The 26503-nt window shown below is 46.9% G+C and overlaps 1 protein-coding gene across 7 annotated transcripts in view; it reads right to left on the bottom strand.

The window, feature by feature from the left end:
• Window positions 1-9196: 9196 nt before the first annotated feature.
• Nrf1 (nuclear respiratory factor 1) overlaps window positions 9197-26503 on the bottom strand; it is a 101949-nt gene continuing 84642 nt past the window's right edge. For 3 of the 7 annotated variants that reach the window (XM_041675512.1, XM_041675511.1, XM_041675513.1), the window contains one exon: window positions 17422-17687. In XM_041675512.1, the coding sequence (XP_041531446.1) occupies window positions 17431-17687 (257 nt within the window). In that variant the 3' untranslated portion in view covers window positions 17422-17430. Of the gene's footprint in view, window positions 10847-17421; window positions 17688-21313; window positions 22032-26503 lie in introns of those variants that run through there. The other 4 variants (XM_041675514.1, XM_041675515.1, XM_041675517.1 and 1 more) reach the window with 3 other exon arrangements.

Here is a 26503-nt window from a genome sequence, read left to right as displayed (position 1 = left end):
AAGTGCTAGGATTAATAAAGGTATGTGCCACCACTGCTTAGACTTCCTGTCTTGTTTGAACCAGTGACACCATTTAGCCTCTTCAGACCAGATCTAATGGAACCCTTTATTCTACCAAGGTTGACCTGAGTCGTATGTGTGCGGTTTCTGGTCTCTGGCTTCTTATTCATGTTGATTTCCTCTTTAAACATAAATATCTTTCATGTAACCTGCTCCAAGACATTTTTTTTAAAGTACTTAAAAATGGCCTCTAATTGTAAAAATAAAAATGTCCTAAAATTAGATTGTGATGGGTGTATAGTTTTATAAAGCACCAAGGTTACAGGGATGGTGGGCACGGGAGGCTGGGGCACACTGTTGTCGTAAGGGCTCCTAATGTACGAACTCAGACTGGTACAGACCTCAGGCTCCATTTGGGCCATTAGGCCCCATGCTCCTTGGTGCTGCCTTTGCGTCACAGCCCTGATCCCCCCTGGGTTTGGACTTTGTGGCTGAACCCCTGGCCACCACTGAGTGGGTCACAGTGGGCATGTATCCCCAGCTGGTCAACGGACTACACTCTCCAACACTGTAGCAGTGAGGCGGGCTTCCCAGGGGCTGCCAACCTCAGGGGAAGCCTCCAACTCCAGCAGGTGTATGGGAGCCTGGCCACCTGCACAGTCCTTCACAGATGAGGTCATCCTGGCATCCTTCCGGTCAGTCTCAGCTGGATCAGATGGGTGGAAACAGAAGCCAGGCCCCATGGTCATCAGAGGCCCCACCCGAGTCCACTGCATAGATTGCTCATGGTCTGGAATGCCAGGACGGGAGCCAGCTCAGTTTAAGTTGAGAAAGAGCATTTGGAGGTGCCATGTGACCCCGGGCTTCTTCCTCCCTCTGGACAGGCATTTGAAACATAGTTCATTTTATTTGTATGTCTGTGTCTGCATGTGTACCTGTGTGCCCATCCTGGAGCTGGAGTTACAGGCAATTGTAAGCTGCTGACCAAACCTCTGCTAACTGCTCAGCCATCTCTCTAGCCTCTCTGGCTAGGCCTTCACCTTTACAGGTAAAAGGGATTGGGTGCCAGCTAAGGCTATCCTCAAATCTAACGCTGCCTTGCACCCACGGGCAAGCCTGTGGCTTAGCCCCAACTGACTTCACAATCCAGTGACTTCCAGGTTTGGCCTGGCCTCCTTGTTTGATACCTCTTGAGTTTTGTTGCTCAAGTGGGTCCTGGTGCTTTTAAAGATAACAATATCTGGTGGCAACAAGGCCCTTCGGCCCTTGCAGGACTGAATTAAATCGACATTTTTACACCAAATTGTTCAACAGTGCTAACACTTTCTTTTGTGGATGTGTTAAAGGGAAATGCATTTTGGGGGCTCTTTGTATTTCCAGTTTAAAAAACCACTGGAAAACTAGGGTGATGTTCTCAGCCCCTGCTAATGCATGCCTGCCTGCACTTGTGATGAAGAGGCCGGGCCACAGCTGTGGCCAGCCCTGGATGAGGCCCATGGCGCAATTACAGGCCTGACTCAGAACAAGCTGACCGTCCGTGGGAGGAGCAAAGCAAGTTCTAGGCCAGCTGAAGCTATGTATAGTGAGACCCTGACTCTATATAGAATCTACTGTGCAGTTTGTTCTGGGTGGCCTCTCTGAGTGCCGGCATACACAGTAAGGCTGCTGGGGACAGTCACACACGTGTACTTCAGCCCCCCATTTGTGAGTTCACACTTAGTTGGGGAAGATGCTGAGTCTCAGTGGCCACAGCTGTAAGCTGGGCCTCCTCACAGCTGGAGCAGACAGAGCTGAGGGTGCAAGGTGTCTGACTGACGGCACCGTGCAGAGCCGTTTACAACGCAGTACCGTAGTACCGTTTAACGGTTAGCATCTTTCCTTTCTGAGACATGGTCTCATGTAGCCCAGACTATACTTAGTAGCCTTTTTCTTGTTTTTGTCTTTTCTTGAGGCAGGGTCTCTTTCTGCATAGCCCTGGCTGTCCTGGAACTCACTGTATAGACCAGGCTGGCCTTGAACTCAAAAGATCCACCTGCCAAGTGCTGGGATTAAAGGTGTGAGCCACTACCTCCTGGCCCCACTGCTAGTTTCTTTTTTTCTTTTTTTTTTTAAAGATTTATTTATTTATTATGTATACAACATTCCTTCCATGTATGTTTGTATGCCAGAAGAGGGCACCAGATCTCATTATAGATGGTTGTGAGCCACCATGTGGTTGCTGGGAATTGAACTCAGGACCTCTGGAAGAGCAATCAGTGCTCTTAACCTCTGAGCCATCTCTCCAGCCCCCCCCCCCACTGCTAGTTTCTTAAAAGGTACGTAAATCCAGAAGAAATCTAAGTGGAACCCAGTGAATTAATTAACTGATTAGTTTTTGAGGCTGTGTCTTACTCTGCAGCCCAGCCTGCCCTGGAAATCTGTATCCAAACTGGCCTCTAATGGCAATTCTGTCAGCCTTCCAAACACTGGGATTTTGCACATGGGCCATCACACCTGGCGGGACCCAGTTCATTGAGTTTTGCTCCCAGTCCTCCCTCCACCAGCTGTGCTGGGTTTTGAACCTGGGGCCTTGCAAATGCTAGGCAGGTAACCTGCAAGAAGCTGCACCCTCAGCCTCACGACTTCATCTACAAGGGCATTAAATTTGGGGGAACGCACCTAGCTCTCCCCACAAATAATAGCTCAGCCACTTAAAAATACAACTGTGCCCTTGCACGCACCACATTTCCCCAGCTCAAGCATATGAAGTAATATTTCTGGGCACAGATTCTAGGCTAGCCCGTCCTGGCTCTCTCTGGCTGAGTGAACTTGGTGTGGTAATTTAACTTGCCCTCTTTGGAGCTCGTTGCGCAGGATGATAGTACTTCATCCAGGTTTAGTTGGTTAGTAGCGTAAGGACTGAAAACTGTTCTCATTGCTCTAGAAGTCCTCTAATTGCGGGCAAGCCTGTGTTCACAGTAAGGACTGGGAGCGCCTGTGGCAGGGTTAGGGCCCAGCCTGACTTCACCTGTCTCTTTAAGGCAGCTCCAGAGAGACCCCAGGTTCTCTGTGGACCGGCCTACCCCCACTCACCCTGCAGATGATACTACCTTACCCCTTCTTTCCCTTCCCTACTCTGGAGAAATGCATTTCAGGCCCTAGCACTAAAAATTAGAAAAAAAAAAAAACAAGAAAAAAAAACCTAGCAAACCACTCAATGGTCTTCAGGAGGGAGAAGCTCCTGAGGAAGTGCAGCCCCAAGAACGGATGGCAGGTGGAGAGCCTTCACTCTGTAGCTGCTTCAGTGCAGCCGCAGCTCAAAATTCTGGCTCCCTTCTATCACCCCACCTTCCTCTTTGAGTGTGTGTGTGTGTGTGTGTTTTGAGACAGGGTTTCCATGTGTAAACAGGCTTGGTGGTCCTGGAACTTGCTCTGCAGACCAGGCTGGCCTCAGAACGCACAGAGATCTGCCTGTTTCTGCCTCCCAAGGGATGGGACAAAAGGGGCGCACCACTGCCCAGCTTCCTTACTTCAAGGGCTGCCGGTGTGGACAGTGATCTCAGCGACAAGCAGCTGAGGCCTGGGCCAGTGACCTGTGTGACCCACAGCTGCAGTGTGGGGTGGGGGTAATGGGGATGTGGACCCTGTTCCACAATCAAGTTGGTTTTTTTCCCAGATATGTCTGGCGCTCACCACCCTGGTTGTGCCCTGCAGCCTGAGCTGCTCTTCCAGCGATCTCAGCTTGGTCACTGGAGTGTAGAGGACTCCAGCATCAAGCACGCCAGGGCGAAGCTCTAGCTGTAAGACCACCAAGAATTCCTATTTCACAGGTCTCTTGGCTTCTGTGAGCTCCGGATTCCTGTCTGCAGCACAATGACGGGCTTTTTAACATGGTGGATGCTCAGGATACAACACACTGGCTGGTGCAGGTTCCATACAGCACACTACAGGCCCCACCATGTCGGGCTGTGACAGTCTGGTAACAGGACCATCTTCTCTTTATTCCTGTGAGTGCTGGACCAAGGGCTTTGTGCACACTGGGCAAATGTTCTACGACTCAGCTACAACCCATTCCCTCCTCTTCTCATGGACAACAGCTGTGTGTGTGTGTGTGTGTGTGTGTGTGCGCGCTCACACGTGCCATGCTACACACGTGGAGGTCAGGGGAGCACCCTAGGGAATCAGTTCTCTCCTATGTGAGCTTCAGGGACCAAACTCAGATCACAAGGCTTGGCAGCAAACACTTCTAACCGGCCAAGCTACTTCCCAGGCCCACGCCAGGCTTTCTTTACCTGGGACATGCCAGTGTTTGTGAATTTAGCCTAACAGACCCTCAGGTCAGCTCTAGATGACAGAACAGATTGTGTTGTGCCTGCAGAGCACATTCTGAATTTTATCTTGCTAATGAAATCACATTTCATATCAAAACCCGATTCCCCAGATCCTCTGGAAATTTTGGAAGTAGCAAGGCCTACTGCCTTCGAGGTGACATTCAGCTAGAACCAACTTTGGAGACGCTATCCGTTGTTTGCCTCTTCGCCTGTCTCGTGCCCATCTCTACTGCTGCTCTTCCTCATTGACTAGACTTAGCTGGCCGCTGGGAACAGATCAGTTTAGTGGCCCCCGGCTAGTGGCTTAGGCAGGAGTGGAAGGAGAAGCTTGGCGTCACCTGTGGAAGACAGTGTCAAAACAAGCTTGGAGGAAGGCACTGTCTGGGTCCGGCTGGCGAACAGCAGGCTAGTAACAAGTGTGTTGGAAAGGCTGATGCCCAGATAACCTGTGTTCTGGGCAGCTGCACCTACTCTGGCCCACCCTCTCTGGAGAACATGGATGGCGGTGCACCACGTATGGACGCGGAGAGAAGCAGGCACCTGACATTACTGAGCCAAGGCTAAACACCAAAGGAAAACGTGTCCTCGTTCTGTTACTCTTTAATCCTACCAGAAGGAAACGCAGAGCCATCTACCAACAAAAATGGGCAGGGAACGGGCATTCGGGGTGAGTAATAAGACCAGAGACTTTTGGGAAGTGTCCAAGCTGGGGTGTGGCAGGAGACAGCGGAGAGTGGCAGTTGCCACCTTAAAACAGTGAGGGAGGGAGGCCTGTGGCTGTGTGAGAAACCAAGACATGAGGACATAGGAGCAACGCAGGGCCGCAGGGCCTCGTGCTGAGGACATTCCTGGATCAAACACTCACTGGGGGGACCCTCCACACCCCTCGAGTGATGTGGGAGTGTCACGCAGCCCCCGCCGCTCCTATTTCAACAGAGTGGCACCCAACGTGCTAATGAACTCCCCGTAAAACCTGAGAGGGCTTAAAAAGGAGAGAGAGAATTTAAGACAGCCTTTTGCTGTTGGTGGGTTGCATGCTGCAAAGAAATTGTCCTGACTCAGCAGCAGGAAAAAACTGGCTGTTTTAAAATGCCGGCTTTCTGGGCTGTGCCGCCATTGCGATCTCTGTCTGGATCCTGCAGGAGACAGAGCTTTTGAATGGAGCATTTGGAGTAATGTGCTACGGCTTGGTTGATGGCAATGTGGACTGCTGTGTGCCTGGAACTGTGTGTGGCTCATGGGCACCAAATGGCTCTGAGGCATGAACTGTGCTGGTCTCAGGCAGGAACTACCGTAATTACGGTAAAAACAGCGCAGTAGGTTTAGACTTGGCAGTAAACAGGCAGTACCATATTACCCCTACATGGTGCAACTTAAGTTTTTAAGAACTGCTTAACATTTTAAGAAATGCTCCTGGATAGTAAAAAAATGTTACAGATTCACAATAAAACAGATTCAGACATAAAAGACCACACTGTTGGATGAATGTACGTAGGCTTGAGAGAGAGAAGAAAAAGAATATAGAGAATAAAGTTAATGGTTTAAAAAAAAAGGTAAAGTCTTTAAAGAGACAGAGTAGAGATAGTTATAGATTAAGAGAAATAAAGAAAAATAAGCCACGCAAAAATGGAAAATTCAGCCGGGCGGTGGTGGTGCACGCCTTTAATCCCAGCATTTGGGAGGCAGAGGCAGGCGGATCTCTGTGAGTTCAAGACCAGCCTGGTCTACAAGAGCTAGTTCCAGGACAGGCTCCAAAACCACATAGAAACCCTGCCTCGGCCGGGCGGTGGTGGCGCACGCCTTTAATCCCAGCACTCGGGAGGCAGAGGCAGGCGGATCTCTGTGAGTTCGAGACCAGCCTGGTCTACAAGAGCTAGTTCCAGGACAGGCTCCAAAACCACAGAGAAACCCTGTCTCGAAAAATCAAAAAAAAAAAAAAAAAAAAAAAAGAAACCCTGCCTCGAAAAAACCAAAAAAAAAAAAAAAATGGAAAATTCACAGAGTCTGGATTATGTACATTGTGTTTTCTTTAAAATTTTTGACTGTGAAGGAGCTAAGTACAGAGAGACATTTCATTACATGGGCTGCCAAGCTAAACCAGAATGGATATAAGGGTATTACGATTTCAGAATTTGGGTCTAAGGATATGATGCTTTGGTAAGGGTCTTCTTTTGTTTTCACAGAGGACCAGACCCTGTGGATTGCATCTATCCCGATATGGTATGATAGACCACGACCTCCCGAAAAGTTCCTGTGAATGATGGAGGAAGGTCATTGGCTAATAAAGGAACTGCCTTGGCCCATTTTATTGGTTAGAAGATAGGTGGGAGGTGTAAACAGAACAGAACGCTGGGAGGAAGAGGAAGTGAGGTCAGATGCCACAGCTCTCCTCTCGGGAGCAGATGCCTGAGAGAGACGCCATGCCCGCTCCAGGGATGAAGCTCCGACCCAGGATGGACATAGGCTAGAATCTTCCTGGTAAGCACACCTAGGGGCGCAACACAGATGATTAGAAATGGGCTAAATTAATATGTGAGAATTAGCCTAGAAGAGAATGGGCCAAGCAGTGTTTAAAAGAATACAGTGTCCGTGTAATTATTTCGGGGCATAAGCTAGCTGGGCAGGTGGCTGGGGTGCTGGGAACGCAGCCCCGCCGCCCCTATTACTACACTGTGACCACCCTCAAAAAATTACTGCCAACTGAGATAAACCTGGCACACAGGTTACACCCTAAATGATCTGATTAACAGCGCCCCCATTCAGCAGGAAGCAGTGTGGAGAGAAAAAACTGTGCCCATGTTTCCAAAATATTGTTTATAAATGTTCTTTTACATTTAAAGGGGGAAATGATATAGGTATGAATAATTTGCATTGGTATGGATTTTAAGGTCAATTTTGTTATATGTATATGTATTTCTGATCTTGAATAAGGTGTTGTGATTGTGTAGCTCATTTTTAAAATGTAATGTATAATTAGGAAATATAGGTTGTTGATGGATAATCATAAATAATAGTCAAGTTTGTAGTCATGTTACTTAGATTTTCTAGATATATAGAGATATATTTCAGATAGGCATTCTTCATATCTCTCAAAGGCTACAGAATATGGCATTTAAAATATTTTAATAACTTAGGACTTTTCATGACAATGAGACATGTCTGCTCCTGGCAGCACCAGTCTACTTCGAGAGGAAGATGGGCATCGAAGAGGATCGTTATGGAGTTTGATAGCCATTTGGGCAAGAAACTGCTCTTGCCTGGACTGTTGCATAAACTGGACAAAGAGAACCCGCAGAGAGAGGACTGCTGAACTTGCCTAAAGGTGAGATGGTCTTTCGGGGTTCCTGACTCATGAAAGAGTCTGCGAGACATTCTGCAGGACACAGCAGAAAGTGACTGAACTGTCTTTGGAATTTCCTGCTTGATGAAAATGTCTGATGGATACTTTGGGCCTGAAGGCTGAAGATGGATGCCCCAACGGTACAGAGGAGCTTTGGGTGACTGTACAGGCAGCGAGATGTCTCTGTCATTTCTAGAGCTTTGGATTTCTTGTTTACTTAGGTAATATTATATCCTTCTGGAGTCTTTGATGGAGTTGAAGAATGGATAGGTAGTTATAGTTTCCCATTGTTATGATAAAAGAAAATAGATATAAATATTGTAACTGTAATTCTTGCTTGATAACTGTTTTGATATATGTAATTTTGCTATGTTAAAGTTAAAGCCTTCCTTTTTTTGTTTAAACAGAAAAAGGGGAAGTGATGTGGGAGTGTCATATATCAATCTGTTGATTTCATTGGTTAAGCAATAAAGAAACTGCTTGGCTGGCCCTCATAGGTTAAAACATAGGTGGGAGGAGTAAACAGAAGGCTGGGAGAAAGAAGCTGAGTCAGGGAGTCGCCATGATTCTCCCACTCCAGACAGATGGAGGTTAAGATCATTCCTGGTAAGCCAGCTGGTGGGCTACAGCAGATTATTAGAAATGGGCTAGTCCAGGTGCGAGAGCTAGCCTAGAAGAGGCTAGATAGAAATGGGCCAAGCGGTGTTTAAAAGAATACAGTTTCCGTGTAATTATTTCGGGTAAAGCTAGCCGTGCAGGCGGCGGGGGTGCCGGGGACGCAGCCCTGCCGCTCCTATTTCAACACTCGAGTGGAGCCCTCACACTGTAACCTTGAGGCTTTCTTTTCTTTCTTTCTTTCTTTCTTTCTTTCTTTCTTTTTTTTGAGACAGGGTTTCTCTGTAGCTTTGGAGCCTGTCCTAGAACTTACTTGGTAGACCAGAATGGCCTCTGCCTCCCACGTGCTGGGATTAAAGGCCTACACCACAGCTTCCTGGCTTATCATGAGGTTTGCTGAAGTATAACTGTTCCACAACACCATAATAGAGAAAACAAGAGTTCACCCAGCACACTCCTGGAGCTTCCCGGAGCCCCAGGAACGTTCCAGGTAAAGACCTAGTGCACGTCTTTTGAAAAGGACAACGAGCCACCCTCCCCCACCCCCAAGAGGCCGAGGCTGCTGCAGAGAGGGGCACATCTTATTGCCACATTTAAACTATTTATTGAATGAGGCAGTTTAGACAGAATGGAGAACAACACAGAATCCATGCTCTGCTACTGGGGTCTTGCTTGTTTCTTCTTGGCAATTTCTCAAACTATTGGGAGGTTATTTTACCACAAAGGAACACGGACCTTAAAGCCCCTGAACGGCTTCACAATATATGATAAAAAATAATAATTAAAAAAATAACAAATTGTAGAACCAGGACTGTTTATATGCAAATCTCCCGCTCCTCCCCCATTACGTACAGAAAAGAACATACAAAAAACATTGGATAGTTTTATATAAAACAAGCAAATATAAGAATTGGAAACTTTTCTCAAAGGCTGAGCAAGACATGAAGAATCTTTTAATGTCTCATTAAAAAACAAAAAACCAGAACAGCACATTAAATACACTATCACACACATGGGAGGACCCGGGAGGAGGGAGGAAGAGTTGTCCCTGTACGTGAGGAGCGGAGATTTGGCTTGTCAAGAAGTCAGATGAATTAGCCCCTGGAGACTCAGGGCTGGTGGCTGAAGAAGCACAGGCCACACCGGCAGAGAACGCTCAGTCCAATCCACACTGTGAGCAGGAAAGCTGTGCCAGGCCTGGGCTGCCGCGATGTGCCTGGGAAAACGGTCCTTGCAGAGTCCTCCTGGAGCAGGGCCAGACCAGGAACACGGTCCCTTCTCTCCTGACGCCCTGTGACGGCCAGGCCAGCCTTCAGGCAGAGGTCCTTTGCCTGGCAGTCTCCTCTGCTAACGTACTAGATAGCGGGAGAGCACGGCTCCCATGGGTGCACCCTGGTTTATTAAGTTTTCTCCCTCCTTCCCTTCCTGCTCTCCCATACTCTCCTCAATCTCTCCCCAGTACACACACAGACACACACACGCACACACACCCCTGCATTTACACCCGCCTGCTCCACAAGCATTTCCTCAGCCCCCCAACACTCCTGTTGCCTTCAGTTCACAGGGAACTGGTTCCGGACTGCCCTGGCAACCAGAGCAACTCTTTATTAGTCACGAGACCAAGGATTCCTGGGAAGGGAGGAGGTGGGAACAGGAGGACAGATTTCTTGCCCCTGCCAGGAGCCTGTAGGGCATTTACCTGCCTGAGGCAAGGTCAGCACCTGGGCCAGCCTGAAAAGTCTCTGCTGGCAAAATGCGTGGTGACTGGACTCCGGTAAGCACTTTCTGGACCGCATTGCGTCCTGGATCTTCCTCCCCTAGCTTGAATCTAGCAGAGTTCTAGGCGGCCACTGGGAGGCAGCTTTGGTGAAGGACGTGGTCACCTCTGCCTGAGTTTGTCAGTAGCTCAATGCATGACCCTGGTATGAACGAAAACCAGGTGACTGTGTCTGGCCATGTACCCTACCACCCACTAAACTGGGTGGGTTAATTTTCCACAGTTCACCTTGATTTCATACAGTTAACTCCATGCGGGTTTCATACATATATATGTATGTACATATATACTTTATACACATATGCAAATGTGTATGTCCATATGTACACATATACATATATTCACACTCACACATACACACACATAAGTATACACACGTTTCCGCACAATATGTCCGGCCACAATTTGGCTTTTTTGGGACAGTGAAATCGGTGTGGTTTCTCGCTCCACCAAATCCCAGAAGTGGTGCTTTAAAAAAATGTGATTCCAAAATCTGCTGCCTTTCTTCCTTTTTAAAAAAAAAAGGTTACCAAAACTTTTCTTTCCAAGTCGAGAGACTTAATTCCATTTGATTGCACCTCTGCAAACATGTAAAAAAATTGAAGTAGACTAGAAAACGATGCCATGATAGGGCTGCGTGTCACTGTTCCAATGTCACCACTTCCACAGCCTGGCCATCCATGGTGACTGCGCTGTCCGATATCCTGGTGGTTACTGGGGCCATGGCCACCTGCACTGGCCCGTTGCCTTGGGCGAGGCTCGTTACCACAGTCTGGTACATGCTCACAGGGATCTGGACCAGGCCTGGAGAGACAAAGCAAGACCGTTGGTAGGGCTGGTGCTCAGGACCCAGGTGCTGGCGGGGGCAACTGGCCCTGTTCCTTCAGGCTACCAGTGTCTGCCAGCCCCAGCTAGTGACTCACCTGCCTTCCAGGCACACATAAGTTTCAACTCTTTCCTTTAAGTTAGAAAGGGGCTGGTTGTGGAGCTCACATTGGCCTTGAACTCTGGATCCTACCATCTCAGCCTCCTATATGCTGTGTGTATGTGGGCCACGGCAGTTCGTTTTAGTTCTTTAAGAAACTTCTAGGAAAGAGAAGTGTGGAGACACTTCCACACAGACCTGCCTGCCTCCATCTTTAGCAAGCCAGCCATAGGTCGCTCGCAGGCTCTGATCCTCTGCTAAGCTGCTGTCTCTTTCAGCTCTCTAGTGCCCAAGCTCGAGCTTCCATCAGCTTGAAAAGAAACAACGAAAACACACATTTCTGTCTTCTACCTTGTTGTTTGGCCACTGGTCCATCTATGTCCCTTCCTCCAGAGTCAAGCGTATAGAAGAAACAAAACCAAACTAAACTAGCCTATTTATCTACTAATTTTAGAATTTCATAGGCTGGTATAATTTTAAAACCATTTTAGGGTTAACTAAAAAAAAAAATCAATAATCCCACCTCCCAAATCTATCATCTCCCAGCGCCACCACTACACAAACAACCAGCATGGAACCTTCGAGAAGGGTGGCCCAGTTCCAGTTAACTTGGGCCAAATAATTATGCGCTTTGGTCTTGTCTTCCAATGGACAGGGAAGGGCTATGCTTGGGAAGCTGCACGGCACGGGAGTAGTTCTGTCAGTGAAGTAGAAGCTATAACCCCCGCCCCAACCCCTGCCCCCACCCCCGCAGGATCTTCCAGGAAGGCGGAGGAGGCTGACAGCAGGAGTTAGTGTGAAATGAGTGTCTAGCTGAGTGGGTTGGTAACACCTAGACCACTCAGACAGGACATTTGAGATTTAGCCCAAAGAAAATACTTCTAGTGAGATAAGGGGAGTGGAGTGGCTGTAAGACGTAGCTAGCCCTAACGTCCACAAGCTGCCTAGCTCTGGCCTGGACAACCTGGGAAGCAGCATTCTGATGTATCCTCTTAATGGACACAGAACTATACAAAGACAATTTAGGAAGAAAACAAAATAAATAAATGCTGGCACAGCCTAGTATCCTCAGAGATTGTCTTAAAATGGGATGCTGTTAAAAACAAAACAAAGCCAAACAAAAAACAAACCCACACCTGCTGTGGGAGTCTGAGACAGGAGCATCACTTGAGGCCAAGAGTTTAAGGCTAGCCTAAGACACAACATAGGGAATTCCATTTTAGAAATACAAAATATAGAGCTGGGAGTATAGCTCAGTGGAAGAAATCTTATCCAACTCTAAGTTAGATCCCTATAAACACAAACAACAGCTACTCAAACTAACCAGGCAATCAGTCAACCAACCAGCCAACTAACCAGTCCGTCAGTCAGTCAGTCAGTCAGTCAGTCAACCATCCATCCATCCATCCATCCATCCATCCATCCATCCAAGAAATCAGCCAATCAACCAATCAACCTCAAACCCCAAGACTTGTGATGGGGTATGTCTATAATCCTAGCATCCAGGAGACTGAGTTTGAAACCAATCTGGGCTACACATAGACCCTGTCACATAAGAATAACAGCAGCAACAACAAACCCCTAAACAACTCCTCCAAAATCCTACAACTAACTAGAAAAATGTGAGGTATTTTAAAAATAAAAAGTATAATAAATTAAACACATTCCAAAAGTTGTAAGATAACAAAGAAATCTTCCAAATTGAGAAAAGATTAGAAAGTAGGGAAATTAGAAAACACACAAGGAAACTTCTGTTACTGAGAAAATGAACTTGTCATGGAAAAGGCCACTTGGTACACCTGGTACAATGGATGACAAGAGACCCAGACACATCTCAGAACATGAGGCAAACAGTGAGAAGCCCGAAAGATTCCAGAAAGAATGAAGTACGGAAGGGGAGCATATGAAAAAACTGGGCATGAGAATAATACTGGACTCCATGGTAAACCTAGAAGCTAAGATGATGGAGTCATGCCCTCAAGCACCCTGGTTCAAGCATTCCAGAATAGCCCGCAGCCTAGAATTCCATACCCAGCTACAGTGATCTGTATGAACTACAGACCACACAGCTTTAGATAGGGCTCAACACTCTGGCTGCCCACGCACACTTTCTCAGGAAGCTTGGAAGAATGTTCACAGAAACTTCAGATGGCAGCCACACAGACTTTGGAGACCCTGAAGAGAGAAATGGGAGCGAGGCAAGGAACAGAGCTGGGCCTCAGCGCCAGGAGCCACTGGAAGGAGCAAAGCCAGGTACTGCAGTTATAGCAGGCCTTGGCATTAGCTTCTGAGTCCAGTCCATATTCAAGTACCAAGACTGCTTATCTATCTAGCAGCTCGACTTTAAGACCCCCATAAAAGCGGCCATGAATTTGGGTCCCCTCTCATGCTCTCCAGCTGTGTGTGACTTTATGCGGCACCATACTTGGGCTGGTTGTATCAAGCTCTGTGACGCTGCCAGAGGTGGCAATCCTGGCTAGAGTCGTGGCACCTGGGAAGTAGAGGCGGGTGGACCTCTGGGAGCTGGAGGCAAATCTGATATACACAGTGAGTTCCGAGTCAGCCAAGGCAAATAATGAGACCTTAACTCAAAAGAGAGAGAGAGAAGAGAGAAGGGTGGGGTGGGGGAGGTGGAGGCTTTGGGCCAGTTAGTAGGCCCAGTGAATGAGAGTCCTTGTCACCAAGCCTGATGACCTGAGTTCAATTAATGGGACCCATGTGGTGGCGGGCACTCACTCCTACAAGTTGTCTTCTGACATCACCTACATTTGGTGGCATGCATTCATGTGTGTGTGCCTGCCCAGGTGGTGGAGGGAGAGGGGGGATCCAAACCAAAAGAAATCAATGCAAAAGAAAATCTGATTTCGTAGTATTAACTGTGTGTGAGCATTTTCTAGGAGTCAGCCTTGCCAATTTAGGGATAAGCACTTGATGGCACAACACGAAGCAGGGCTTGACAGGCTGGTTTTGATGACAGTCATTTTTGAAGCCCCGCTTATACGGGTGTGTTAACAAAACAAAGGCGGAGTCAGTGAGAGTCCAGGGAAAAGCCAGCAGAGGAAGGAACGAGAGCTGTGACTTTGGGTTTCTTCTGAACCAGTCCAAATGAGTTTTGTTTTGGTATTTTTGAGACAGGGTTTCTCTGTAGCTTTGGAGCCTATCCTGGCACTAGCTCTTGTAGACCACAAGAGATCACAGAGATCCGCCTGCCTCTGCGTGCTGAGTGCTAAGATTAAAGGTGTGTGCCACCACTCCGCCAGGCTCCAAATGGCTTTTAAGTGCTGAATCAATTCTGTCCCTTCACCCTTCCTTGCCACAGAAGTTACTTTTATATATACAACGTTGCTTAGCCGTCTAGTCTCATGAGCCCAAAGCCCACAGCAGTCTGCCTCTTTGGCGGGGTGCTCAAGGCACTCAAGATTGCTCTAGTCTATCTTCTTGCTTTGAGGCAGGATCTCAATATGGAGCACAAGCTGGCCTTGAACCTTCGATCCTTCTGCCAAGTGCTAGGAAGAGAGGCTGCACCCACTATGCTTCGGCCTGTAAAGGCTTCGATGCACTTGATCTTCACACAAGCACCTCCATGCTAGTGCACACCATGATTTCTGCAGCACCTGTCCTTGACCTGTTGGTTGGTTCTTCTTTCCCTGGTAGCTCCATGGCACTGTGCCCAGTCTTCTACAGAGGAACAATCTTACATATCGTCATCGTTTGCATATTTTGGTTTCAATTCGATTGCAAATTCCTTAAGAAGTGACCAAATCTATCCCCGAGTCCCTAACAGTGAGCACCTGCTCCACGCATTTTCCCCACACTCACAAAAAAAACCTCAAATGTCAATCACAGCTAAGAGTGGTTGCTCCAGGGCGATCTCAGCAGTCAGTAGGGCTGCCTCAAGTTCAAGACCAGCCTGGAATAAATAGTGAGACATTTTCTCCTAAAAACAAAAACAAAGTAAAAATACCATACCCAAGACCTATCCAAATAAAATCATTTTTACAGATTGCATTTTGTGTATTTCACATAACTCAGGGAAGAAGTCAGTTCAGCCCTAACAGCTGAGTTCTGAAATGACTTCGCAGAAAGCCGTCTCGAGGTGAGTAACTGTGACAGGCACTACATAGCTTAAAGGTGTCTCAAAGACAGAAATTCCATATACAGGGTCATTGCATAACCTCAAAGGCCTTGAAAACTCAACTCCTGCCTTTTTTTACATGTACTTTTGGTCTATGTCCACCTTAAATAACATAAATGTATCGCCATCTTCATGTGCTGATTTTAAGATCTCTCTCCCACACAAACACCCACGCAGGCATTTGGACATGGGATTAGATTAAATCTCCCCAGTCTCTGACCTAGCAGCCTTTATGTCCGTGGCATGGGGGAGGGGCCAAAAGCTTTGAAACCCAGTACACACTAAGTCAGGCGGCTGCCCTTGGAAGAGATGATTAAATGCTGAGGTACAGTAATCAGGCTGGGAGTGTCCCTGCATCTGCTCAGCCTGCCCCTATTAGCCCTAATCTAGGGGCACATGCTAATCCATACTTGCGTTCTGGGTCATTTCAATTGATTAAGCAACAGGAAGCCCTTCATGTTCTACTTTAAGGGCCTGAAGTTCTTTTTCCTTTTCAGGGAGACCCAGTGCCGGCTTAGTAACCAAACTCCTTGCTGTGTGTGGCTGCATGCTCCTGGATTTGTGCTATGACCCCAGAGAGGGATACAGGATGAAATCTTTCATAAAGGAGCACTCGATCAGCAGAACCTTGGACTATCAAGAAGGCACAGATTCACAATGTTCTCAAGACTCGCATTCCAAAGCATTAAAGTCACACAAATACCAGAGTTTAGCAAATCTAAACTGTTTCTTTAAATTTGTTCTCTTATAATTTGAACTGGGCTGGTCTCAAATTCATGGCACTCGTCCTGTCTCAGCCTTCCAGGTGTTCTGATTACAGCTATGATGCCCAGCTGTAAATCATTTATCCTCACCTGGGAGGCAGTAAGCAGGTGAATTTCTGTATGAGGCCAGTCTGGTCTACAAAGCCAGTTCTAGGTCCATTAGAGCCACAAAATGAGACTCCCCCACAAAAAAAGTCTACCAAAAAACAAAATGCAAGGACAAGCAACATGGCTCAGCAGGTGAAGGTGCTTACCACCAAACCTAACAACCCAAGTTTAATCCCCAGGACTCATGTGATGGAGAGAATGGACTTCAATAAGTTGTTTTCTGATCTCCACCTGTGTGCCCTGGGAGGTGTGTGTGTGTGCGTGCGCACACACAAGCACACAAGCACACATACGCGCGCGCGCGCACACACACACTCTGAACAAGTAAATGTGATAACAACAACACCCAGCAGCTACAGACTGTGGAGTTACACGTCCAAGATAAGCACTAGAGCCGGGTGGTGGTGGCGCACGCCTTTAATCACAGCACTTGGGAGGCAGAGGCAGGCGGATCTCTGAGTTTGAGGCCAGCCTGGTCTACAAGAGCTAGTTCCAGGACAGGCTCCAAAGCCACAGAGAAAGAAACCCTTCTCAAAACAACAACCAAAACCCAACCAAAAAACAAAACAAAAACCCAAACAAACAAAAAAACAAAACAAAAAAAGATAAGCACTCGAGAAGCAGAGGCAGGAGGATTTGAAGCCAGCCCAGGCTACGGGGTGAAATCATGTCTCAAAGTCAAAACCAACCCCCACACCCCAAAGCCTTTTCATGCACCAGAACACCCTTGACAACTAGCAATCCTTCCAGGGCTCACTGCTGCCTCTTCAGGCTCCATGGTAAACCCATGGCAGCATTGTCCAAATGAGAACAGAGGTGAAAGGGGAATTCAGGGAGCCAGGTCTCACCACTAGGATCTAATTAACACACTAACCCCCTGACGAATGGTTAGCCCTAGGAAATGTTTCCTCTGAAATGAGACCTGAGCCTGCTCTGTCTTGATAAGCAGAGACACGGAGCCCCGCCTTCCCTCTCCTCCTTACCTCAGTACATGGCAATTACATCCTTCCCGTTGCTCAGGTTCAAGTTTCTGAAGCCTCCCTCACCACCCTTGACTTCACATCCTATACAAAAACTCCTGCCAGCTCTCCTTCCTTCCCCCCCTTTTAAAAAAATGTTTTTTATTAACTGTGTGTCTATATGCATCCATGTAAGCAAATGGCAAGTGTGAGGTACCCCCGGAAGCCAGAAGAGGGTGCTAGGTCCCTTGGACCGGACCCACTGATGCTCTTGGGTTCTTCGTTAGGACAGTGAGCACTCCTGACTGTTGTGTCCACTCCAACCAAACTCTCCTTCTAAAAGAAAACCAGAACTCAACTTCTATTTTAATGTAACGATTTTTACAAGAGTCCCACGCCAACTGTGTGCCTTCAGGTGTCAGACACTTGAGCTAAAAACAAAACTACCCCGAAGTCAAAACCAAAACCATACATATGCTAAAGTTAAGAGCTAAACTTTATTTCTTTTTCAGGTGCTGAGGTGAATTAAATTTGAAGAAGATAATATCTCCATCTTCAACAACGTAAGTTCTGCCTTGTTGTCTGTACTTCCCGGCAGCCATAGCTGCACTGTCAGAACTTTCCTCTTTAAGATCTTCGTCTTTCATTACTTCCGCCATAATGAATCCCTTTCCAAAATCTGTGTGAATCTTTCCTGCAGCCCGAGGAGCCTTCACGGCTTTCCTGATGGTCCATGCATGAACGTCACCTGGGCCTGCAGTGAGAAAGTATTCTAGTTGGCGTGCGGTCAACCCAGCCTTAGTGGTCTCCGGTAAAGCACTCAAGCTCATGTCCGGGTACTTCTGCTTCTCCTCAGCACTTTCAGTAACCCAGGGTAGTCTCAAACTCTCAATGCTACTGCCTCCGCTTCCCAGATGCTGAGACCACACAACCACCATGCCAGGTTAGCTGAATTTGGAGCAAGTGCACACTAACTGGCCCCAAATTCCTGGCACTGTCCCTCCATCACAAGCATGTTTGTTCCGGCAACACCCTAAATGCCACACACACTTGTTCAGGCACATTTCCCTGCCTAGGGCTCTTTTTCTTTTTGAGACAGGGTTTCTCTGTGTAACCGTCCTGGCTGTCCTGGAACTCGCTTTGTAGACCAGGCTGGCCTCGAACTCACTGAGATCACCTGCCTCTGCCTCCCAAGTGCTGGGATTAAAGGTGTGCCCCACCACCACCCAGCCCCTCCCTGCCTAGATTATTCCTGCAGATTGAAGTCAGACTCTTTTGACAATCCAGGGGGTTAGAGCAGACACACAGTTCACTCTGTTCTCTGCCTCCTGTGATGTCATGGGCTGCATCATTCACTCAAGCTCATATGGACCTGCCCTGCTTCCGAGTAGCTGCTGGGTCTCTCTTTAGAAGTCTGCTTACTTCAGTTGCTGACAGGCCTGTCACTAAATACTGAGCAGCCTAAGCACAGTAGCGGCTCACTAATGGGACACATTGTGACAGAATCGATCATGTTCTTCATGACTCTTTAGAAACTGGGTTCCACCCCTTACAGCCCTGCCCTCTGCAGACTGCTTTGCTCTGCTCTAGAATGACCGGCTTTCTTCACAGCACCCTTAAGGTGATGTAGTCAAATTTTTGTGGAAATCTGGGACTTTGCATGGGAAAGCCACTTTACCCTATAGGCTATCTTATTAAAGGGTTCTTAGTCACAGAGACCTGTTTGATTTCTGTCCTTCAAAGTCTGTGGGCATTAGCTTCCTCATATGTAAAATGCTAATTACTAATCTCACGGAGATGCTGAACCCTTGGAACAATGTCCAGCACACAGAGGTCTACAGTACTTGTCCGTTCCTTTTCAAGACGACTGTGAGAAGTCTAGCGCTCCCAGGGAGCAGCACATGAGTGGAAACAGCACACACTTTGCAACATATCATTTGCCAAAGGCCTCCAAAAACACAGATCTGAGCTAAAGGCCATGGAATCATGCAGAGAGAAGCGGCAGGCAATCTCCATCTGCAGCACAGCAGTGGTCTCAACAGCACGGGAACCGTGTGAGGGAGACAAAGCAGCCCCAACCCAGTGCACAGGTGAGTGAGCAATCCTGGGCAAACCAAAGTTAAACACAGGACAGGGGCAGGAGCTGGGGGTATAGCTCTGCAGTAAAATACTTGTCTAACATATGCAGGTCTCTGGGCACAATCCCTGGCGCTGACCTAAGTGTGTTATATATACGCGTGATCAGGTATAATATATTATCAACAACTCTTCAGCAGTAAACAGGATAGTCATGAACCAAACAGAACCCAGGGCACCAGGATTGGCTGGCCACTCGGCACCACAGCTTGCCCTCCCCCCACCCATGACAAGATAGGGCAGGGCAGACAGCTTTCAGAAGAATGGGCCTTTCATTTGCCCTCCAAGCTGGGAAACCTTTGGGAATTGTTGTTTGCTGTAATTCAACCTTTCAGGCCAAAGGTCTTGGGAGTTGGCTGTGGAAATATCTTTAGTTGGGAGAACATGGATGGTCATGAGAAAGAGAAAAAAAATCTACACAAAATAAACACAACAGTTGGTGGAAAAATTTATTTTTTTCTTTTGGAGACAGGTTTCATACTGTAGACTTGGCTGGTCTGGAAATCACTATATGGTGTAGGCTGGCCTTACACTCAGCTATCCTCCTGCCTCAGTCTCCTGAGTGCTGCAATTACAGGTGTGAGCCACCACACTTGACTGAGAAATGATTCTTAAAACTAAAAGGAAATGATGTTGTAATGCCTTCTGTATTTATTTTATTCTTTATTTTTTGTCTTTTTAGACAGGGTTTCTCTGTGTAACAGCCCTGATTGTCCTGGAACTCGCTCTGTAGACCAGACTGGCCTCAAACTCAAGAGATCCACCTGGCCCTGCCTCCCAAGTGCTGGGATTAAAGGTATGTGCCACCACACCTGGCTTCCTTCTGTGGCTCGTTAACTAGAAGGCTAATATATGTAGAAGAACACTGGTGGAGAATCAAGTCTATGACCAGGACAGAAAAGGAACAAGAAAGAGCTGGAGAGATGGCTTAATTCTCAGCACCCACATGATGGCTCACAACTAACCTCAACTCCAGTTCCAGCGAATCTGATGCCTTCTTCTGACCTGCAGGCGCCATTTGCACATGTGTATACATATATGTAGGGAAAACACTCATTCATACAAAATTACATATCTGAAAAAGTGGGGGAGAACAAAGAATTAAACCAACCACTCTCCTGTCATAAAACTTCTCAAGTTCTTGCCAGGTGGTGGTGGCGTAGGCCGTTACTCCCAGCACTTGGGAGACAGAGGCAGGTGAATCTCTGTGAGTTCAAGGTCAGCCTGGTCTACAAAGGACAGCCAACACTGTAGAGAGACCCTGTCTTGAAAAAATCAAAACCAAAAAAACTTGTCATGTTCTTAGGACAAGCATGGGGAGAAAAATCTTTCTCGAAAAAATACACCAGTGGCTGATGTCTAAAGAAAGGCACAATCACACAAATCAAATTAAGACTGGTTACCTGGCAGGGAAGGTAGTCCAGCAGGTGGGAGAGAGGCGGAGGTCTAAATGAAGACCAAACAGAAAGAAGACGGACAGAGGACAAGAATGGAAAGTCATGAAAAGAATGCCAACCTCAAACTGAAGAGAGGCCCAGGCAGCCCTATGCTAGCAAGGCAGGGAGCAAGGGGCCATTTAGCCTTCATTTGTGTGCTGTCTTGGTAGAAACTCCTCTTGCCCCCGACATAAATCAAATATTAAAACTGAATTTATCTTTAATTTTTAGTACATATAGCTCAGAAGAGAGCTTGGAAATATACATTCATTATTTCCTCTTGACCACTGTAGGGATGCTCGGGAACACTATGAAATGAGGTCTGGGCTTTGGTATTGGATCCCCTGTGGTTCTTATCCTGTAGATTGAACTCTAGGCTTGCTGACCATAAAGGCTCTCCTGAAAATATAAGCAGGGACCAGCCTTCAATTGGAATGTGCAGAACTGCTGGGCGGTGGTGGCGCACGCCTTTAATCCCAGCACTCGGGAGGCAGTGGCAGGCGGATTTCTGTGAGTTTGAGGCCAGCCTGGTCTAAAAAAAAAAAAGAATGTGCAGAACACAGCTCAGAATGTGTGATCAAACTACAGAGAAGGCACGGGAGTGAGAGCAGGGGTACAAACCACACAGCAGTGGCTCGCATCTGCTCAGAAGTCACCACGCTGAGTTTTACTGCAGAGATGAGGATTTCCCCGGAGTGCGGAAAGGAGTGGTAACTGGACAGTTTCACAGCCCAACAGTCAGCCAGAAAGACAGCTACCTCAGTAAAGCCTCATCTTTTCCGTAAAAACAGTCACTTTTTATTGGGTGTCAATTCTGAGGGTAGGAAATGAGTCAGCAAAGATGGAGTTCCCCACACAGGCGCTGGGGAGAGGCGATCATGGTTCAGAGTGCACCCTGGGCACTGTCCCCTCTTCAGTGGTTATATGGTTGCCGTTTAGGTTTGCGTTCTTCGTAGTTGGAAAGGATGTAGGCTGCCAGCACCAAGCCACCATAGCAGCATTTCCTTTCTTCTGACTCCTGCAAGTGTTGTAGTGACCTCTTTGGAATGCTCCACATGCCTTTAGGAGTGAAATCCCAAATCCATGGCTAGCACGGCAGCTGCTTCACTTTGACATCTAAAGGTTTTTTTCTTCTTCACTGGTAGGACTGGTGCCATCTTGGAGTCCACGTATTCGCCAAGCCTAGTAAACTTCATCTTGACCGGAGAGTCATTCTTTCTGAACTGTGCTTGCATAGCCAACTTGTCCCAGAGACAAGGCTTTATAGCAAGGACTCCAGCCAATCAACAACCAAAAGAGCAACAACACTAAAGGTAGCAGTTAGCAACAGTTACTAAAGCTAGGAGGTGACTAGGTGAGGGAGGCTGTATCGTAGGGAAGGAGGGCATCCACGGAAGACAGAGCATGGGAAGGCCTGCTGCAGTAACTGTGCCCTCAGCTGCTTCCTTCTCTCCCCACAGATGAACCCACCTGCAGCCTTCTTGCCAGGATCCACTTGGAACCTCCATAGTCTGCCATAAAGAGGCCTGACAAGAACATAGAACTGTTAAAAGGCACTGGCCAAGATGGTCCACCAGAACCTGCCAGAGTTCTGCAGCTTCCCATACACTCCAGTGCACAGCGTGCTGTGAAACAGTGACCAGACCCCGCTCATCTGAACACACCAGCTCACTGAGCGTGAATGGTGTACGTGTTTACAAAAGTGTATCTTATAGCCAGCTCCTACCTGGGCCAAAGGGGAGTAGATGACTCCCGCTCACCTCCTTCCTAAAGTAGCCTTTGTGACATGGTTTTCTTGTAGCAGATCTACCTTCCTAATTACGACTTCCTTAAGCTAATATGAAAACTAATTTGTGTTTCCTAAGCTCCTAGCAGCTGGGCCGAGAATGGTGGGGATGGCCTAGGCTTACACTGGCCTGCTTAGCTCGAAATTGCCCAAGGATTTAGAATGTGTCACAAGCAATCCACATGAGAGATAATCTGTATGTGACAGCTAAGACTTCTAACTGTCAGAGTTGACCTGTGCTAAGTAACATTACATGCATTAGGAATACATTAGAAAAATAAAATACTGCTGGGCAGTGGTGGCACACACCTTTAATCCCAGCAGTGGGGAGTCAGAGGCAGGTAGGTATCTGTGAGTTCAAGGTCAGCCTGGTCTATAGGAGCTAGTTCCAGGAGAGGCATCAAAGCTACGGAGAACTGGAGAGATGGCTCAGTGGTTAAGAGCATTGCCTGCTCTTCCAAAGGTCCTGAGTTCAATTCCCAGCAACCACATAGTGGCTCACAACCATCTGAAATGAGATCTGGGATTAAAGGTATGCACCACCACAGCCTGGCTTCCTTTTTCCTCTTTCACCAAGACTGCACTAGATACTCCAAGGACTCTAAAGCAACCAACACATTTCCAGTTCAGACCAGTGTCTCAGAGAATTCCTCCTGACAAGAGACATTCAGTCTGTGTGCTCGCTACCATATGGAGGGTGACTAAGGAATCACATTTTAAATCTTATTTCATTTTAATTAACCTAAATAGTTACAATATTAAAAACCTTTCTAGAGTTTCTAGTATGCCGATTCCACATCATAGATGTGTATCAGTCACAGACACACACACTCATACACAGAGACATACACCGTGGAAGAGCTGCCTTTGTTTAGATGGAAACTCAATCTGAAAATGGACACTTTGTATTACCCAGAAATATATTTCCTGGACATTTCCTTGTTTTATATCACAATTCTTTCTTTCCTTTTCTTCCCTACCTTATCAATTTAGGTTAACATTTTCTTGCTCCTTAGGCCTGTCCAGGAGAAACTACACCATCATTACAAGCACCTTAGGTGCACCTTATGTTAGTACTGAGCATCACGGAGAGGCCGGGGCGGGCAGAGTCAGAGGAGCCAATCTGATGGCACTGCCTTTGTTGTCCTTCTCAGAGTTGATGTCTCCGTTCCCATACTTAGATCCCTTCAGTGATTCTCAGATCCAATTGCTGGCTTTATAACAGCAAAGATTTTTTTAAAAATCAATTTCACTTTGAAAACCCCATTTAGGTTTTGAAAATCTCTAAATTGGAGCCCTTCTGACAATGAAGATTTGGTGTAATTATAATGTCACAGGCAATTGTGCTGACAAAGCAAAACCAGCATGTCTTCTTGCTGGGCCCTTGCTCTCAGTCTGACCAACAGGAGGAGAAAGGGGCTTTGTCAGGAGCAGATGTGCAGTGGGAGGCCCAGGAAAGCAGATCTATTGAATGAAGCAGGTGCCACTTAGACATTCATAGTCTCGACTCCAGCCACAGCCTTCCCTTCATTTGATACCCTACTCCTGGAGGAGACGGAGAGAGCGCCACACAAAAAGGAAGCATGCTTATCCTGCTCAGACTACTTCTCCCGCCAGACTGCTGCTGCTGGGCTCTGCACATTTGCTCTTTAGTAAGCAAATGGAATAGCTGGATGCAGGGAAGTGAATCCTGTATTTATACAGGTAACCTGAGAGTCAGAAGGCCCCAAAGCAACCACACTGTGCTGTGCAAGTTATTAGAGTTAATAACAGGTGTGCTGACATTCCTTCAAAGTTCTAACAGAAGCATAAACTAGAGGAAGGTCTTCTCTTTTACCCAAGAGCTTTGAGAACTTTATTCTCCAAAAGCTTGTCCTGTTTGATGTGGGTCCCTGTGTGAACAGTAGCTAAGGCCCCTTGTACACAATTTACTAAACCTGCGAGAATATGGAGAAAAACCAAATAACTACTTTCTAATCATGAATCGAACAGAAATGACTACAATTAAATTTGTTCAATTATGTATCTTAATTTGATATTAAAAAAGAAAAAAATCTCTTTGTAGAGTATTGACTTTTAAGTGTGTCAAGCTGGCTTGCTGGCATCTGCTAATACCCTTTGGAGTGCTAAGGAACCAAATGGAAGGCATCTAGATTTAAACATGAGAACAGCTAAGCACTACATTTGAAGGCCATAGCACAGATCAAATGAGCACTTAGAGTAGAGATGAAGGCACAACAGTCTAACATTTCACACAAAGGATCCCAACGCACACTAGCAGTCTACCATCTTAAGGTAGAGATGAGAATCAATTTCTCATTTTCTTTCTCTCCCTCTTTCCTTCCTCCATTCCCTATTCCCGAACTCTCTCTAGCAGGGTATTGCTGTGCATCCCAGAAAGGTCAGAACTTACTATATGGTCTATACTCAAACCTGCCTCAGCCTCCTCAGTGCAGGAATTACAGGTAGAACAACATGCCATACTAAACGATGTGCTAGCCCATAGGAAGGGACAGGAGATCTTGCAAAAGGCACTGTTACTTCTTTTGAAGGTGTCCACAGCACACTCTGTTTGCAGGGGCAGAGTGAATAGCTAGAGGCTAGGTCCCAGGGACAGGAAGGCCTGAGACCTCAGAAGAACACAAACTCAGCATGCCTGAGGGATATAATTCCATCAGAGGCTTCCTGAAGTAGGCTCTTGCCTCCCTTCCCCGTTCAAGTACTTCTCTAGTGACAATGGTAGTTACTTCCACAGTGGTAACTGAGGGCAGATATTATGCACATAGACATCCCAGGCACTAAAAAAGAGTGACAAAACAGTTTCTGCTGTCCCTTAATTAGTGTAAATATTACACCTCCCTGGATGGGAAAAACTGCAGAGTTAGGAAAACTACCTTCTATATATAGAGAGCTATTCTGGAAGGCACTTTGGATTTCAGAGTCAGAAGGGAGGGAGAAGAGGCTTCTGGGATGAAGACTCACTACTGCACAGCCCCTTTCTTCTCCTGGGCTACCAAAAGGCAGACTCAGTAATACCCTTGAGCGGAGATAAAGAATTGGAGGGCTCTTTTGTGCTACAGAACAAGGTCCACAGTACAGTTTCATGCTCCCATTTCTCAACAGCATCTGTGTTTGTGGTGCACTCTGGAATTCATTCAGTAGTAATGGCTACTTTCAGACTCAGGACTCTCCAGGCTTTCCATATTTGGTTGTGGGTACCATTACAAATGCATTAGGGCACCTGGCTCCAAGGACCTATAACTACAAGGAAGAACTCACACTAACGTGAGGATTCTAAGCAGAAATAAGCAAGTGGCTGCGCCAAGAAGAGTGGAGCGGACTAGGAAGTGGGACTAGGTGTTGCCACTGCCTCCTGCCTCAGGTTTTCCTACTCTGCTGTCTGCAGTCTGTGAATTACTGTCGTCATATGGGTGGCTTTTTCTTTTCTGTTTCTCTCTCTCTTTCTTTCTCTTAAACAAACAAACAAAGCAAAGCCGTGACAGCCAGGTGGTGACTGTGCGTGCCTTTAATTCCAGCACTTGGGAGGAAGAGGCAGGCGGATCTCTGGGAGTTCAAGACTGGGTTGGTCTACAGAGTGAATTCCAGGAGAGTGAATTCTGAATGCTCTAAGAAGAATCATTTTTATTTGGGTTGTTCTTTAGACTTCTCTGGAGTCTGTGATGCACTTCCCCCAGGGAGTGTCCATTTTCAAGTCAGGACTTTATTCTACCATCATTAGCCTTCCTGATAATAAACTTTATGATTTAAAAACAAACAAAAAATCTTATTGGCTTACTGGCAGATACTTTGAGTTTATCAATACACAAGTGACAAGGACCACAAGAACACACATAGAAAGAATGAAAAATGGTCTGGCCAGCCACCATTAGCTGGATGAGGAAGACACCCAACTCTAATCCGGAGTAAACTGTACAGCACTCTAGGTGAAAAGTGTCAGCACAGAAGAAAGTCAGAACAATTGGGATCGTTCCCACATCACACCCGTTGTTTGAGTTCCAAAGAGCAGATAAAGATGACTGGCTTTTGCCTGAAATCAATGAGATGAGGCACAAGGCACTAGTTTAGTTTGATTGAGAAAGGGATAAGCCCAGGTCAAAGGTCCTCAGTTTGGCAAGCACTGGCTCGTTTGGGAGACTAATGATAGCTTTTTAACTAATTAATCTACTTATTATTATTTGGAGGGGGTTCAAG

Source organism: Microtus oregoni, unplaced genomic scaffold, assembly GCF_018167655.1.
Source record: "Microtus oregoni isolate MIOR12 unplaced genomic scaffold, Mior012 000026F_ref0000081, whole genome shotgun sequence".
NCBI classification, from domain to species: domain Eukaryota; kingdom Metazoa; phylum Chordata; class Mammalia; order Rodentia; family Cricetidae; genus Microtus; species Microtus oregoni.
This window is presented reverse-complemented; position numbering and strand designations above follow the sequence as displayed.